Source organism: Polypterus senegalus, chromosome 17 (genome assembly GCF_016835505.1).
Source record: "Polypterus senegalus isolate Bchr_013 chromosome 17, ASM1683550v1, whole genome shotgun sequence".
Classification (NCBI taxonomy): Eukaryota; Metazoa; Chordata; class Cladistia; order Polypteriformes; family Polypteridae; genus Polypterus; species Polypterus senegalus.
In genome coordinates this window covers 25,100,803-25,117,610 of record NC_053170.1, presented here as the reverse complement: position 1 = coordinate 25,117,610, position 16,808 = coordinate 25,100,803, and the positions used below count along the sequence as shown (strand labels likewise).

The 16,808-nt window shown below is 37.1% G+C and overlaps 1 protein-coding gene across 1 annotated transcript; it reads right to left on the bottom strand.

Annotated features, from left to right (window-relative positions):
- Positions 1-2,401: 2,401 nt before the first annotated feature.
- Positions 2,402-16,494, bottom strand: e2f2 (E2F transcription factor 2). Its single transcript, XM_039740598.1, has 7 exons — positions 16,483-16,494; positions 16,017-16,122; positions 15,673-15,892; positions 15,344-15,502; positions 11,066-11,180; positions 4,424-4,595; positions 2,402-3,671 (listed from the first exon to the last, which is right to left on the bottom strand). Exons 1-7 carry the CDS (start codon positions 16,492-16,494, stop codon positions 3,433-3,435), a joined length of 1,023 nt encoding a protein of 340 aa, XP_039596532.1. The 3' UTR covers positions 2,402-3,432.
- Between the last annotated feature and the right edge of the window lie 314 nt (positions 16,495-16,808).

Sequence of the window (16,808 nt, the reverse complement as noted above, 5' to 3'; positions counted from 1 at the left end):
GCACACAATTGAAAATAAAAACATCGCACACCAAGAAATTTATAAATACAGGTCATCTGTACAATTTTACAACAGAAGCAGTTCAGATTTGCAAACCCATTCAACATTCAGTCAAACACACTCGGGATGGGAATAAAAATAAAAATAGCCTGGGTAAGGAAGACAAAGAGAAGACTCCCCAGGAAGTGCATTTTGGTGAAGAACTACCCAAATCAGGTTAGCTTGACCTTCAGAGGAAAGGCGAGTGTGACGACAGGAGGACCTCTGCCATTCGGCTCTAAACCATTAATCTCAGGCCAAATGGCAACTTCTGTGAAAGCACTGGAGTGAGCCCAGTATGCGGTCGTACTGAAGCAGATGAAGATCGAAGCAGAGATGAACCTATGAAAGTAGGTGAGCAAGAGCAGAACACAGGTCCGAGGCTAACAGGATCCTGGGAAATTACTCAAGCAATGCAGGCAAGGAAGAAGACTGGATTTACAGCAGTGGGTCAGCCATGAATTACCAGAAAAGCACAGTAATGGTAGTGAAAGAGGCTATCGGGCTCAATCTGCAGGGACTGGGGGATTTGATGGACGCCAGCAAACTAACAGCTCATCGAACTAAAAGAGCGGCACGATAATGGAAGTGGAAGTTCTGTTACTGGTCACTCCAGGGAGACCATGTGGCCTTTTCGGTAACAGTGGGCCCTACAAGCCCCTCTTCTCTTTCTTTCGTTTGACCTTGTGAACTTAACTCCTGGCATTTCTAAAATGTCTGCATCAAGTCAAGTCCAAAAGAAACATTTTTCAAAGGTTGCACCATAAATATTTAAGACAGCTTTAGGTGAAAGACTGCTAAAGCATTCAAAGACTGAACATTGATTCAACAAGTTGCCGTTTCCACATTGTTGCAATGTTCTAAAACTATATACACAAAACACGACGCATCATTTATTTGGGTGTAGAGAACTCGCAAGGTGACGGAGCAGTCGGGACACAGTAATAGGGGCAGAATTCCAGTCAATGAGCAGCTGGAATACCACCGTGGGCACGCAAATTCCTTTACACACACAGAATTGCACAGAAATGCAAAGTAAACATTTGTATTTTTTTTTTAAAATGACATATACACACAGCGCATTGAGTTGAATTAGCAGTAAGCCCCCCGTGTCACACTACTGACCACCATCAACAGGATCTTCCTGCTACCCTGAGCGGTCATGTCGCTCTGCCAGCTCCAGCAGTCAATAGCACAATGCAGAGTCATGTGAAAAAGAGTAAAACGGTTTTCTCCGCTCCTGTGTATTAGTCAGTATCAGCCTTCCAAAGCTTATATTTAAATACATTAAAATAATAATATGTACAATATCACAGACTGTCCTTGTGTTCTGCAAGGCTGGGATGCATTAACAGGACAACATACTTTTGTAAATACAAACACCTTCAAAAATGTTTGAGAACAGTTAAGCATAGAGCAAAAGCCTGAGAGGACCTTTTTTTTCTGTAAGCTTAATTGCAGATCCCTTTATAATAATAACATCAGTGCATTATTGAATAGACATACAATGCGGAATCCTAATAATTCACAGAGCATTTGGCAGAAAAGCACAACATTTAACATTTCTCTACACAGATATTACAGAAAAGGGGTAGGCGGAAAAAGAAAAGCCCAGAAGACTTACCAGACCTAAGGGGGGCGCTTTAAAATGCTTGCCACGTTAAAAGGCCATTATAGTTATGAGAGCTGCAGACAGTCCTTCAGTCCAATGAAGCATGCACCGAAAGGCTCCTTTTCATTTACCTGTCCCAAACAAGCAAACTGAGCAGAAAGTGCCCCGGGCACTTAACCTTAATTTAAAAAAAAAAATGCCCACCGGGGGGCAACACTAGCACAGCACAGTTTTGAGGCCGTTTCTGCTAGGCAGCCAACAACAAAAATGCTCTTGCATATGTAACAAAGTTCTTGGGTCTACTACATGGACATCCACTTTTTTTTTGACCCACATACCTCTAAACTCTATAAACAAACATTTACATCATAAAAAAATCTAAATTAGGTCAAAACAGAAGCAAAATTCAAACACAAATTTTTAAAGTTTCTAGAAAATTACCTCAAGAAAAACAAAACAAAAAAAAAACCCAAGAACACAAAACAAGACAGGTTTGTCAACCCAAGGATTCAAGATGTGCTCAGCTCTCAACGGGATTTTTGTTCATAGGCAATTATGAACTGAATGAAAACTGAATAAAAGGCACACAGCAGGCAAGCAAGAACAAAATGGGAGCCATATGCAAATACTGTACCCCTGCTAAGGAAAATAGCACCATCTGGTGGCCTTTGAGTACCACATTTCAAGTAATACATTTTCCTGAGTGTAAAAAAAAAAAAAAAATAAAAAAAAGAGGTACTAGTTAAATCAATAACATAGTATGGGGAGAAAAATATAAATCTTTACCTATAAAAACATTAATTAGAAGTGCTTATTTTATTAAACAGACTGAAGTTTTAGATCAGTCCTCAATCCTTTGACAGATAAGTCAACGAATAATAAAAATCACTTCTATTTATAACAGTACAGAGTGAGAAAAGCGTTAAGCAATTAAAGTAAAGACTCTGATCTCCTTAAGCTGTCATCTCGTGCAACTAGAAGACAACAAGCCAACAGCACAGACTCACCTTTACAAGAAGAATACCACAAGGTGATAAACACATTTTTGTGTTTCACTCATGCTCAGAGAAGAACTAAAATGGCCAATGAACTCCATATCTTGGCGCTCAAAATGAACTGGAACCAAAAAAAAAAAAAACTGCTCCTAAACATAATTTGGAGTCTTTTGTAAACTGTGTATAATTTAATGGTTGTATCAAAAATTTGCATCCATTAGATGACACGCTATTTTGGCATTACCAAATACAGTGAAAAAAATAAAAATCAAAGGAACATTTCCTAGGATGAAATGAGAAGCGTCAATGAATTGGTCATTTCTGTAAACATTACAAACTCTAGGTTTGTAAAAACTGGCCACATGATTTCCAGGTCTTTGCAAAAAAACAAACAAGAAAAAAAAACAAAAAAAAAAAACAAAAACAAATGATCACATCTTTAAATTGTCACTACACAAAACTTCATCAACAAGATGAATAGTTATTTGTCACTCTTTAAAGCGTCTCTAGGTGAAGTTCTTCGATATCCAAATCCTTCAATCCAGTTTTCGTGCTCAACTGAGATTACAACATTGTATCATGTTGTAGGTGGATGAGAGGTGCACCTTCATTCTGCTGTCCATTGTTCTTTCATATTGCTGAATTATAACTTCTGCAAACAGTGGACTGAACTACCAAAACCAAGTAGCACAGGTTTACTGCTGAATGAAAGTGAATTCTGTGTGTTGCATTCACTTGTGATGAATGACAAAATGAGGCAAAGATTATGTAGTTAAAAATGGACTCTCAGTTCTTCAGAAAGTCACCTAAATCATAGGTGTCAAAAAGCCCTTCACCATTATCCAGACCCCAAAGGTAATCGTCATGGTCAAGAGGAGGAGAGAAGCTGACAAAAGGAGTAGAGTCTGAAAAGTTAGCAGGAGGAAGTTGGTCTTCTGTCAGCTGAAGCAGACTGGGGGGCAAGTCCAGGATTCCAGCTACATCCAGGGTGGGGCAGGGGGCCGCAGGTAGAGGTTCTGTAGGTACTTTATAGAGAGAGAGAGAGAGAGAGAGAGAGAGAGAGAGAGAGAGAGAGAGAGAGAGAGAGAGAGAGAGAGAGAGAGAGAAAGAAAAACGACAAGAAGTTAGTCAGCATTACAGGAAATCCTTCAGTAACTGATACAACCCCCTTAAAAAGCTTGGAAGCTTTTTGGAACCCTATAAGTAGGTCAGAAGATGGAAGAACGAACAGCCATTTTATCACAATGAATTATAAAGATCAGGCATACATACATTTGAAGGACTTCAGATATCATGTAACTGTCAGGAAAATCAGTAGCATACAAAATTGCCTCCCCCCTCCACCAAAAAAGTGAAATGAAGTTTTTAATTTTAAAGGTCTAGCTGCTTTAGGGATAGAACTGATGGTGGAAACAAGAAAATGTTAAAGTATTCCTCTTGTAGCTTTGCTTTCCAGTCTAGATCACCACAAGAACCCCCTTCAAACATGGACTCTACTCTTATTGTGTTTTATGTTTAATATTACCCTTAAAAGCTTATAATAATTACATTTACACACTTTCTAGACCTCAAATCCCATTTCCTGAAGCCAGACATTACCAGTTAACAACTACAGTACATTAGAGAGTTTTATTTCATCTATAACAGATACTTGTATCCAGTGCGACACAGAATACCAGGATATACTACAAAATACACAGATAAATGGAGCACAAGTGGATTAACTTACTAAGGGCCACAAAGTGGATTTGAACTTTATGTTGCAAGTATGGCATACCTTCAACTGGTTCTTGTTTCACCACTGTGGGGACACCAATTGGTGTCTCTGATCCTTCTTCTTTAATAGGACTATTGGTTTTCACTGGACTGCAATCTACTGGAATCTCCTCTGGGCATAAGTATACTTCAATGGGTCCATTTTTACTTTTCAAGTAGATCTGTAGTGAATCCTGTAATAAAATAAAAGACCTTGTGCTAGTTAAAGTAAGTATGAATCACAGGCGAGTTCTTGCCCAGTACAATTACACTGATGTATACAATTATAACCAAGTGAGACGTGAAAGCAGAAGAGTAACAGACAAATTAGCTGTAACCCCTGTCTTGACAAACAATGGCAGTCTAACATGTTAAATGTGCTGCAGTGTCATTATTTAAAAAAAAAAAAATCTAACATGATTAAGTTGGGAATTGAATGTAATAACATAAAAGTTTGATTTAATGACCAAGACTCTTGTCCCTAATCAAAACATTTGTAGCAAGTCATGCTTCTTGCCATGATATTCCTTAGGACACAGTCTTGTCCAAACAGTTCAATTCAGCTCACTGAGACAGCAGTTAGGGGGTCTGATCAGTGCTAGAGATGCAGTTTTCAGAGATCATTCAGGACATTGTACATTGAAGGTACTGGGATTCCTTTTACTTTTCCAATATTTCATCTCTGCTTCCATCTTTAAACCCTAATTATGACACAACAGAAGAAATTAGCAATTGACATTTTGTTTATTGATTTTAATTACAAGCAGATAACATTCCATACAATCAAGTCAAACTTAAAGCAAAGTTCAACCCTCATCCAAGAGAAAGAGGAGAGCCAACAACCAAAGCTAATCTATAAAAGCAAGAAAGGAAGAGTATCCTTTTCCCAGAAATGGAAGCTTATTCAAATGTGTTATTGATTAGATCCTGCCACATTTTTAAAAGGTTTTGAACAGATCCTCTCAGTGAGAATTAATTTTTTCCAATTTCAAACAGTATAGAATATCAGCTACTCACTGACTTAAGAGTGGTGGGGTGGGATTCATCTTGTTGATCAGGATACGTGCTAATAGGGAGGTAAAGACAATAACAATTTGTTTGTCCTTCTCTATTTTAAGCCCATTTGGGAGTACCCCAAACACAGCTGTTAAAGGGTCAGGAGGGATTGTGACACCAAGGCTGTCTGACAGGCATGCAAATATTTTTGTCCAAAATGCTGTTAATTTGGTAGATGTCCAGAACATGTGGCCCAGTGAAGCTGGAGCTACAACGTTCACAGGTTGAACATTGATGTGGAAACATTTTCGACAATTTTAAACGAAATAAATAGAGTAAAAGATTTAAAGTTGAATGACTGAATGCTTTGCACATATGGAGCTTGAGAATTTTCTGTTCATGGCTGCTTTCCACTCCTTTTCTGAAATATTGAGTGATAGATCTTTACTTTGAAAGGAAGGGGCTTTGAAATATTTTTATATCGAGGTGCTATCAGAGTCTTCAAGACTCTGGGAGGTGATGAAAATTGGACAGGTTCTGTTTAGCAAAGTTTCTGGCTTGAAAGTAATGGAAGAATTGTATTGATGAAGTTATATTTGAAGCGTAATTGTTCATAGGATGCAAAGACATTATCTATGTACAAGTCTCTAGTTTAATCACGGTTATTTTCCAAACATTAATACTGTACATGTAAGGTGGAAAAAGGTGGTTGTCATGTAGAGGTGCAACAGATAAGCTTCTCTTACAAAGTGCTTCGCTACACTGGTTCCATATTCTGAGAGAATGAAGGGCAACTGGATTATTAGTGTATTCATGGTAGTTTGTATTAAATGTGTCCCAGAGAATGGAATATAAAGAAGTACTGTAAGATTGTATTTCTATTGCAGACCAGACTTCTATATATTCATCAATTTGAGTGGATGTCCAGGCCTTTATAGCTTGTATATTTGCCACCCAGTAATAAAACTAAAAGTTGGGTAGAGCCATTATTCCCTTCTGCTTTAGGTCGTTGTAGAGTCACCCTTTGGATGGTTTGAATTTCACATAACAGGTTATAATTAAATCTAATTTCTTAAAAAAATGTGTTAATGTAGATGAGATGCTTTGAAATAGGAAGAGAAGCTGAAAAGGATGGTTAACCTAACAATGTTGCTTCTCCCTGCTAATTTAAGATGGAGGGTAGACCATCTATTCACATCTTGTTTAATTTTTTCCATACAGAAAGAAAAATGTTGTTGAAAATCTGCTGATAATGGTAAGTTGTCCAGTCTGATATTGTGTGCTAGATAATTCACTAGAAAAAGCACACTTTTATTCAAACTGAATTTGAGTCCAGAAATCTTTTGAAAATCTGCTAATGCTTTTAGGACTGCTAGCACAAACCTTTGTAGTTCAGATATATACATATCATCTGCATATAGTGATATTTTCTGTTCATGTCCTTCTCTGAAAATCCCTTTAACCTATGATGTGTTTCAAAAGTATACAGCCAATGGTTCAACAGTGACTGCAAAGAGGTGATAAGGGGCATCCTTGTCAAATACCATGATCTAGTTAGAAGTAGTCTGAAATAATGTTAATACAAATTGAGGCTTCTGGACTGGTATAAAGTAATTATATCCATAAACATACATTTAAGCCAAACTCAAATTTGTGCAATGTGGTGAATAAGTAGAACCATTCAACCATATCAAATTCTTTCTCTGCATCTAATGATAAGATCTCTGAGGTGTTACATTTAATGGCTGAATATTATATTAAATAAACATAGGTTAGAAGTTAAGTGCCTTTAAAAACTCTGGTTTGGTCTTGTGATATTACAGAAGGAAGCACTTTCTCAATCATTCTAGCAAGAACTTTGGAGAGTATCTGAATGTCATTATTCAGAAGAGAGATTGGTCTATATGATGCACATTGCACTACATCCTCATGTTTCTTAGGAAAGATGGTAATTAATGCTTGGCAAAGTTTGAGGTAGAGTTTTGTTGTTCCTTAACTTCCAAACATCTTGCCAATTATAGTGAAACTAACTTATTTGAACATTTTTTATAAAATTCCACTGGGTAGCCATCAGGGCTGGCTGCTTTCCCACTTTGAAGTGAGTTTATAGCATCTAATAATTCTGAAAGTGTCAGAAGCTTATCCAGTTCCACAGCACTGAGAGTATCTCAGTGAGAGTAAACTCATTAGACTGCATCTTTAAACCGAGGAGAATACAAGGGCTTATAGTACTCTTTAAATCTGTAAGTTATATTTTTTATGGTCAATAATTTTATCTCTGTCTGTGTTGGTAACTGCGCTTATTGCATTGCGGACTTCCTGCTGGTGGATTTGATGGCCTAAAATCTTATTGGCCCTCACTCCATGTTCATAATAATGATGTTGCAATTTAAAGATGACCTTGACTACTAAAGAAACTGAACAGAAGTTAAATTCTGATTGCAAAACCTTATTTTTCTTTAAAGTGCCACATTTGGAGACCTGGATCTGTTCTGGTAATTTTGCTGATTAACTTAGATGCCTTCTTGGTTTTCAAAATCATTTTTATGAGAAAAATATGAAATAATCTGTCCTCTTAAAAATGCCTTTAGAGTTTCCCCAGAGTATACCTGCTGAGACCTCTGAGGGTGCATTTGTCTCAAGAACATAACCAATTTGGATGCAAATTCTGTATAGTTCTTTATCAGCTAATGACATGGGGGTTAAGCTGCTAGCTACAATATGAGTGTGTAGGGCACAGTAATTTAAGCTCCATAATCAGAGGGGAGATAACAATAGCATCGTACTTACAAGATAAGATAATGGGCAAAAAAAATTTTCTACAAGGAAATCACTTCTTGAGTAACAATGATGTACGGGTGAGAAGAAGTATGCTCTTAGGTTAGGATTTAAAAGCCTTAATGGGGCTGATAAGTTTTGACCCGTTACAAACTGTGTAATCATCTTTGCAGTATTAGATGTTATCACCGCTGTAGCTCAGGAACTATCTAGGTCTGGATTTAAAACACAATTAAAGTCTCCGGCCATTATAATTTTTTAAGTGTTCACATTAGGGATAAACGCAAATACATTTTGGAAGAAATCTCTATCATCCATGTTAGATGCACAGATATTAATCAAAATCACTTTAGTATTGGATAAATTGCCCGTCAACATGACACATAGCCCTTCAGAATCAGATATTACATCTGGAACTATAAAAATAGAATAGCTCTGTGGATTAAGATTCCTATACCCCTGGTTTTCTTTGTATAGCTGGAGTGAAAAATTTGGCCAGACCACTCTTTTGCAACTAGAACTGGTTGTTGCTTAATAAGGGAGTCTCCTGTAAAAATGCTTTCTTGGCATTTAGACCTGTTAAGTGAAAGAGGACTTTCTTACTCTTTAATTCATGATTGAGACCCTTGACATTCCAGATCAAAAAGTTTGATATTTAGTCATAGAAACATTGCTTCTAAACTTTTGACATTTTGTAGTCTTAGGTTAAGGTAGTACATTTTTACATATAAGAGCTTTGTCATAGATTTCATATTGTTACCAGGTGTTATAGCTATGAACCCTATGGTTATGTTGGCACTTATGGTTACTGGGGTAGAAGGGATAAAAAAAAAAAAAAAAAGAAATAGCATTGCTATCTTTCTCTGCCCCCAACTGACAGTTGATATCTGGTGACATTTGGCAAATAATAAAGTAAAATGGGCATTACACTGTTTAATAAAAAAAGGCAAATGATGAAAGAGGTGAAATGCAGTAATTAATTTCTGCAAGTATTACTTAAATACATCCAAGTCTGTAATTGACCTGCATATAATAAACTGTATATCAGTTATCATATGGGATGTTTTTAGGCATGAATGTAGGTGAAAAAAGTGAAATTATAGTGCAGCAGACATTAACTACCCTGCATTTCTTCTTTGAGTTTTACCAATCCAGGCATTCTATGTATTCTCATTGCTCAACTGCTTCAAAAGGGTTTTAAAAATATATATTAAATTAAAATCATCAGTTCTATGCAACCTCATGTAATGAAGAAAAGGAAATGTATGTGTGGCCAGCAGCTAAATACAATATAGTGAGTGGCAAATCATAGATTATCTAAATTTGGGGTTTTCGGCCATTTTCACATTGTGTACCCTATGGCAACTTTTTGAAAGTAAATATCTCCACCCTTTTTTGATCAGTAACTTGAGTTTGAACTTCTTCCACAACAAAACAATTGACAAAGGGGAAACTTTAGGATACAGTTTTTAACATTAAGTTCAAGTAATAACAGCAGCACATAATCATGCTATTTTACTTAATTAAAAACCAACAACAAATGAGGACCATGAAAGTAAAAACAGCACATAATATGCTATTTCACTTATTTAAAAACAACTAATTATAAGCAGATACTGGAATACCAGAACGAAACACACCGAGTCGATGAGAATACAATCAGTGAGACGTTTGTTTTTTCTTTTCACCTACCATTTTGGATATTTTTGGCTGTCTCAAGTCTCATGTTTTTAGGAACAAACTACGATTTTCACAACTTTTTTTTTTTTGTTTGTTTTTTTTTTTTAAATCAAATTTACCCCATGAGTAGGCAAAATTAACCGCAGGTTGGGAACCTGTTCTATAAAACCTCATTGAAGCTCATACCCAATTGCAAAATAAGCTAAGCAAGTTTGAGGTCTTAGTTCATCTGTGTATGAGGAAAGAAATGGGAAGGGAAACTGGTAGAAGTGTTAAAATATTTGCACCAGTTTTACTGTTTAGACCCGTCTCACATCCTAGCAATGAGTGGTTCTTCATCATGAAGCTCTGCAGGCATTACTCGGATAAAAGAAACATGCATTGTTTTTGCCAAATATCTTTGCAGTGCGTCTCTTTGTGTGTGCCACTTGACTTGGGTATTAGCCTTCATTTTGCACATGTACTTTAATCTTAAATTAAGAAGAAAAAAACCTACAGAAGTGTAAGAAGGATGTCAGTATTTTTTTCTTTGGAAATGTTTAAGTGGCTGAAGATACCACATGGCCAACACATTCTTTGGCTTCTGCAACGGAAACAGCTCTATGAGGGTTGGAACGTTTGCTAGAATGCAGGGGGCATTTATTGTACAACACAAATAGTTTGGGACAATAAATGAAAAATTAAATATTGTACAATGACAAGTTCAGTAAACTACAGAAGATTAAAATTCTGTCAATTTCACGAAGTGGCTGTAAGAATTATTTATATGAATTGTTTTATTGTTTATTTGTATGACTTGTGTTTAATTTATGGAAATAGCTGGAAAATGCATAAAGTATGTATGAATGATGTAGCATTTTACATTAAATAAATTGGTCAAACAGTGTGGTTCACTCATGTTATGCTCATGTCACAATTTTCAATTCAAGAGGTAAAAGCTTTATGTGGAATGGGGTCCGCTTATCGTAAATAACAGATGTTGATGTCAAGGTGTGTGCAAGACCTGCCACCCAAATATATAATTACATCCCACTAAATACATTTAAGAGGAAGACTGACAAGTCAAGTGGTTGGGGAATATCAATTCAAACCTTTTAAAACATAAATCACTGAAAATCAGGGAAACTTACCAAAAGAAAAAACAAAAAGGCAAACAAGGAAAAGATGATAAACTAAGGGGCTAAGGGATTAGTTCTTAAAACCAACTTACCCCAGATGATTCTGGGACTTCCAGTTTAGTTTCTGAAGGTGCTTTAATGGCAATTACTGTCTTATCCTGGAGACTTTTGATGGAGCGGATGTCATGGTAGGTAACATAAGCTAATGTTTGAAGGAGTTAAGAAAAATATTTCATTACGAAATATCCAGAAGGAAGAGAATTTCATTACAGAAGCAGAAGGATCTCTGGCAAAAGTACACATATTTCAGATTCTTATCAAATAGGGCAGGCCATCATTCTAAATTCAAACCAACAAAAGGTGGTTCTCAAAAGCTGGCACTAGGGGGAGCAAGCACACAAGTAATAGGAAGGAACACTTTTTATTTGAAAATTTAAAAAAAAGTACCATTCATTTACTATTCTTGTTTTTTTCTTCTATAACCATGTTAAAACTGTACTTTCCAAGAATTACAATTCATAACTAATTTCCATTTCAGATCAATGTACAGGTGCTATACAAGATATTGGAGATCACACCGTTTAGTCTAGAGAGGCCCAAACCTGCACAAATTACAACAAAATAAGATATAAACATACATATTTACTTCTGCATACTGCCAGAATGCTCTTTAGGAGGGTGGAGGTACTACTTAAATTTCTTAGAAAATGAAATGGCTTAACTGTAAATATTTTGAGAATTAGGAATGTATTTGTATTACAATATCTGACAGACAGCCAAGAATCTGATAAACGAGATATCTAAGGACAAAGAAGTTAGGCCACCCTGCTGAAAGGTGACTAACAGACAGACAGCTGGAAGATGTTTTTCTAAAGGAAACACATCACACTTTGGACACTTGCAAGCTTTTACTACAAGTAATTTCCAGCTATACATAAATACAACTTGCATATCATCTGCATAATAAAAGGAGCACACCTGTCTTTAAATCTAGAATTCTACCACACAAAAAAACACCCAAACACACCAGACAAATAAAATTCTAGGTGCCAAAGCTACTGAGAGTTCCTTATCTTGCATCTTATTTTTATACTACAATATTTTAAAAATGAAGAGGTATCTCAAGGGTATGAATGTTATGCTTAAAGAAAAATGCGGCATCTCCAGTTATAGTCCTCTTTTCTAAAAGGCACACAAGAGAGTTAATTCAGGTGCTCCCTTGTCTCTTATTAAAATGCAACACATTGTTTTTCTTTTTGTCATGCCATCTTCTAACCTGTTTAATCCAAATCAGGGCCACAAGGGATGGAGGTTTTTTTTTCCTGGAATCTATCCCTGCTAGCAGAGGGCGGAAGGCCGGATCAACCTCTGGACATAGTGTCAGTCCATCACACGACTAAGACACACAACCCAAACACACTAGGGCCAATTTTGCACTGCCAACTTAACCAGTCTGTCTTTAGACAGTAGGAGGAAAATCATGCAAACAAGGAGAACATGCAAACTCCATGCAGGGAGGACCAAAATCATTACAGCAAGGCAGCAGCACTACCACTGTGCTGTCATGCTTCCAGGCTATTATCTCAGGCCAAATAAACAGCTGAATAAAGTAAAACTGTTAAAAAGGTAATCAGAGACATTAAATGCAAGACATTTCACAGCTGCATAATTTTTAAAGCACTCATGCATCATGCTGAGAATTCTAAGCAGTACTGATGCAAAAGGTGACTTAACACCAGAGATGTTCACCACGGAAAGACATTGTATGCAATAGAGACGGTGGGCAACATAAGCACAAACCGATGCTAATAAAACAGCCCCAATTAATTATACACATCATTGGGACAACTGTCTACATAATGCAAGTTAACCAAAATACTTCTATGGAAGAAACACTTTCAGTATAAAAGTTACAAATTCATCCACTTGGATATTTCAGTCTAGGGTTGCGGTGAGTCGTGCTGCCAAGTGGAGGGTGCGAATGTAGAGTTCAGGAATCGTGAAACAGCACTAATTGCCCCACTATGACACTCAAATTTATGAATCTAAAATCATGATACAACAAAACACCCTTACCTGAAAAATGACCAAAAGTAGCAATATCTGCATATTCAAATTTCCTGCACACAATGCAAAACATACTTGACTTTGAAACCTTACAAAATAATCTTTACTTGCATACAGTTTTCCATTTTAGTGTTACTTCCCACATAAAAGTATTTTTAAAAATGCTGACAAGTTATGTTTCTCAGCGATAAAAAGGTGGCCATTTAACTGAATACAGCTTTGTTGGAAGTATGGAGAATTAAAACCCTACATACCTAATAGAGTGGGCATACAATTGAAAGAAAACAAGCAATTAATGGCAGACTGAAACTCAGAGTAAGTGTAAGTGTAGGCGTCTTAATCAGGTGGCTACAGAGGGTAATTTACAAAAAACGGACTCTTCACAAGACTGATCCAAGTTTTAATGCAATGAGCGTTCTGGGTTTTACTGGGTGGAATTAGCCGACACCAAGATTAGGTTTGGAGCTTTAAGCAGAACCACTGCTGTAAATGTTAAGGTGACGCAACTACAACAAGCAGTGAACAGAGAACAGCCCATAAAGGCCCAGGCCCTCAGCAAGGCAACCTGATCAGAAACAGGAAACACAGCCCAAGGTGTTATCACATCTCGCACAACAAACTTAAGAAATTTAACGGTAATGCAAAAATATTCTTCAATTTGCATCATTAGGCAGCTTAAAATATGAAAATATAAGGAATGATTACAGTAAAGACTTCAAATGTAGGAGTGAAACAGTTTGCACAGCTAGAATAACACAGGCGGAGGCTGGGGCCCTCCAGCAGCATTGTTTAACATAATAACTTATTCAAATGAGATGTCAAAGCAAGAAGTAATGAAAGCTTTTCAAGGAGGGGAAAAAAAGTAACAAGATGTGTAATCTTAAAATACCAACACGACGACTGCCTTTTACTTTTGGCAAGCCACCACTATTCAGAAATAAATGTGGAGGCACAAGTTGAAAACTTGGCAAAAGTGACTAGATGAGAAAATACAGTGTGCACTGTGTGGAAAAACAAAAACAGAAAATAAAAATGATCTAATGTTAAAGACAATCTAAATCCCATTGTACAAGACTACACTGACTCCGATGTAAATGTCTGCCTGTCATAGCTGTTAAAGGAGTTTAGGAAATAAAGTAACAAATGCATCTTGGAAATAAAAGGTCATGTGCTACTCTGAGGAGCCACTGGAACTTAACTTCATGTATCCTTCTATGCTCAAGGGTAAAGGAGACCAAATCCCGGTTTTAAAAATTTCCAAGGGCATTAATAAAAATAATCCAGCTTCATTCCTTCAGCTACTGTAAATAGTGAAACATGTACTCAGGTGTAAAATTTAATAGGAAGCATATTTAAGACAGAAACCTGGAAGAATATGTTCCAGTTTATGACAACTCTCCTGGAAGGAAAAAAAAAAATCCAGGAGAGGCTGAAGCAGAAAAGTTGACAATATTTTAAAAATTATATGGATGAGAAAATTGGCACAACTTTCCTATTAGCTAACCAAATGAGCTTGATGGGCTGAATACATGGCCAAATCCTTATGCGTTTTTTCTTAAGAAATATGACAATCCTACACAAGTAGCATAAAATGTTTTACAGCTCTCAAATCACCTTCATACAGGGTAATGTTGTGCAGACCTGAACCTGGAGATATCAGGTCCAATGGTGGAAGCACATATTAGAGGACACACCCACTAACTGGACCAATACAGAGGCACCAATAAAAGGGTGTGGCAGGAAGCTGCATAACCCAGAGGAGACACACCTATGTACAGGAGAACATGTAAACAACCTAAAGTTTTACAACTGTATAGTACAAAAGCAAAAGGCACTATAGTACAACCAAATCTATTTTATATTATTACACTAAGGACATGCCTCACCTTCCAAGTGAATCTTCATTTTATACTATTAACAGCAACAGTTGCAATAGAGTGCGGTCTAAATGTACAAAATATTGCTGTTGGGCTTCCAAGTCCTAAAATGACAACATCAAATCCCACCTCTGATTCACCATGTGAAGCACAGCATTAATTGTATTCTTGCAGTATGCTGCAAACAAATCAAACCCACCTCTGAATCACCATGAGAGGCAGAGTACTTATTGTATTCTTGCAATATGCTTCAAACAAAATAGGTTACTTGTGAGGACAGTGCTAAAGTTAAAATTGAATGAAGTAGGGATCCCTATACATCATGTTTCCATAGGTCAATTATGCAAACAATCAGTTCTGTACGAGTCCTTGGCCATGCCCGTTCTACATCTCAAAATTATCCTATTCCATTAACAAAAAGGATATCGTTGGTTGTGCTCATCCTCTGTCATTTCCTTCAGTTGAGAAGAACTACACTGTATCATGTCATCTAGGGACTTTTCAGCTCGCTCCAGCTCTCTCAGTTCTTTATGCAGGTTGCGCTGCTTCTCAGAGAGTGCTGATCCTTCAAAAACTCCACCAACCCTAAAAAAAGAGAGGCAAATAATGAATTCTCAGCAGATTAAATAGAGCATAAAAAATACTGACCCCCAACTATATAGTTAACACCAGTGAGGAAGTAAATAATAATAATAATAAAAAAAAAAAGTGCTGTGGCCATGGGGGGAAAAAAGTAACAGAAAAGCAGAACTTACACCCACTGGATGTTGTTCTTGGATTTCTTACGGATCAGCTGAATCCCTTCTAAAACATTGGTAATGTCATAGATTCTGCGCTTCTGCACTTCAAGAACCTCTGCGGCCTTGTTTAAATCAAGCACTCCATCGGAGGATTCTCCCAGCAAGCCAACAAACTTCTTCGTGAGCAATCCTAATGAAGTGTCATAGCGTGTCCGCTCTCCAGGGGACTTTGGAGCTGTTGAGACAGTGGTGTTAAAAGCATGAACATTGCCTACAAGCTCCCAAAAGAGCCAATCATTATTGCTGTCTAGACTTGTGTCAGATACCACACAAAAAAATAAACTTATTGACACACTCACTTTTAGGGCTTGAAAGCCGGGTTGTAGTCTTGGTTTTTCCTTTTGGGGTGCGGAAATCTGGCAGATATTGTGGGTCACTGCCTTCCAAATCTAGTTTTCTTTTGGCCTGCAAAGAAATTTATTATTATATACTTCTACATCAAAATACAATAATCTTAAAGCAAAAAACACAGAATTTAAAAGTAAAATGGGGGGAAAAGCAAGCTACATTTAGGGGAAAGGACAGGCTAAAATCCCACCATCTGATGGCAGCTTGAAAGAGAAATTTTACCTTTTCTCAAGCTCTTACCAGTTGGGGAAAATTACCTAATTTAGATGTAACACCACAAATGCACCAAACATTTTACAGTATATTGAATGACACAAAAGATTGTGTGCGCAAATAGCTTGCTTGAAATAAACTATATACTGTAGGTCTTTAAAATGTTATATCTGAGGGTTGGGGTCCAAGGTCTCATCAACCCACCTGGACTGTCATTATCAACCCAAAGCAAGTAAACTTTGAAAGCAGACGAATGAATAATTGATAACATCTTCCAGTCCTAACCAACCTTAACCCTTACTGCCAGTCATTGCCCACCATGTGTGTGTCTGCTGTGTGAATGGGGGTGGGTTGGGGTTTATGGCAATAAAAACAACCTCATGCTTTTGCCTCGACTGCCTGAAGCCCGACGCTGCACTTTTAAACCCTGTCAAGAGCACATCCCCCACACTAATTTCACCTCAATTTAGTTTACTGTGCAGAATTTCATTTCTGACTCCTTTCAGTCGACTGCCCCTTCATCAGTCAGG

Bases quoted from the DNA above. Each gene is read 5' to 3' on its own strand.
- e2f2 (XM_039740598.1), bottom strand. The intron at 15,503-15,672 runs GTAAGTTCTGCT...CTCTTTTTTTAG, and splicing joins AAGAACAACATCCAGTGGGT to GGTTGGTGGAGTTTTTGAAG. The intron at 11,181-15,343 runs ATATCCTTTTTG...ACTCCTTCAAAC, and splicing joins GAGGATGAGCACAACCAACG to ATTAGCTTATGTTACCTACC.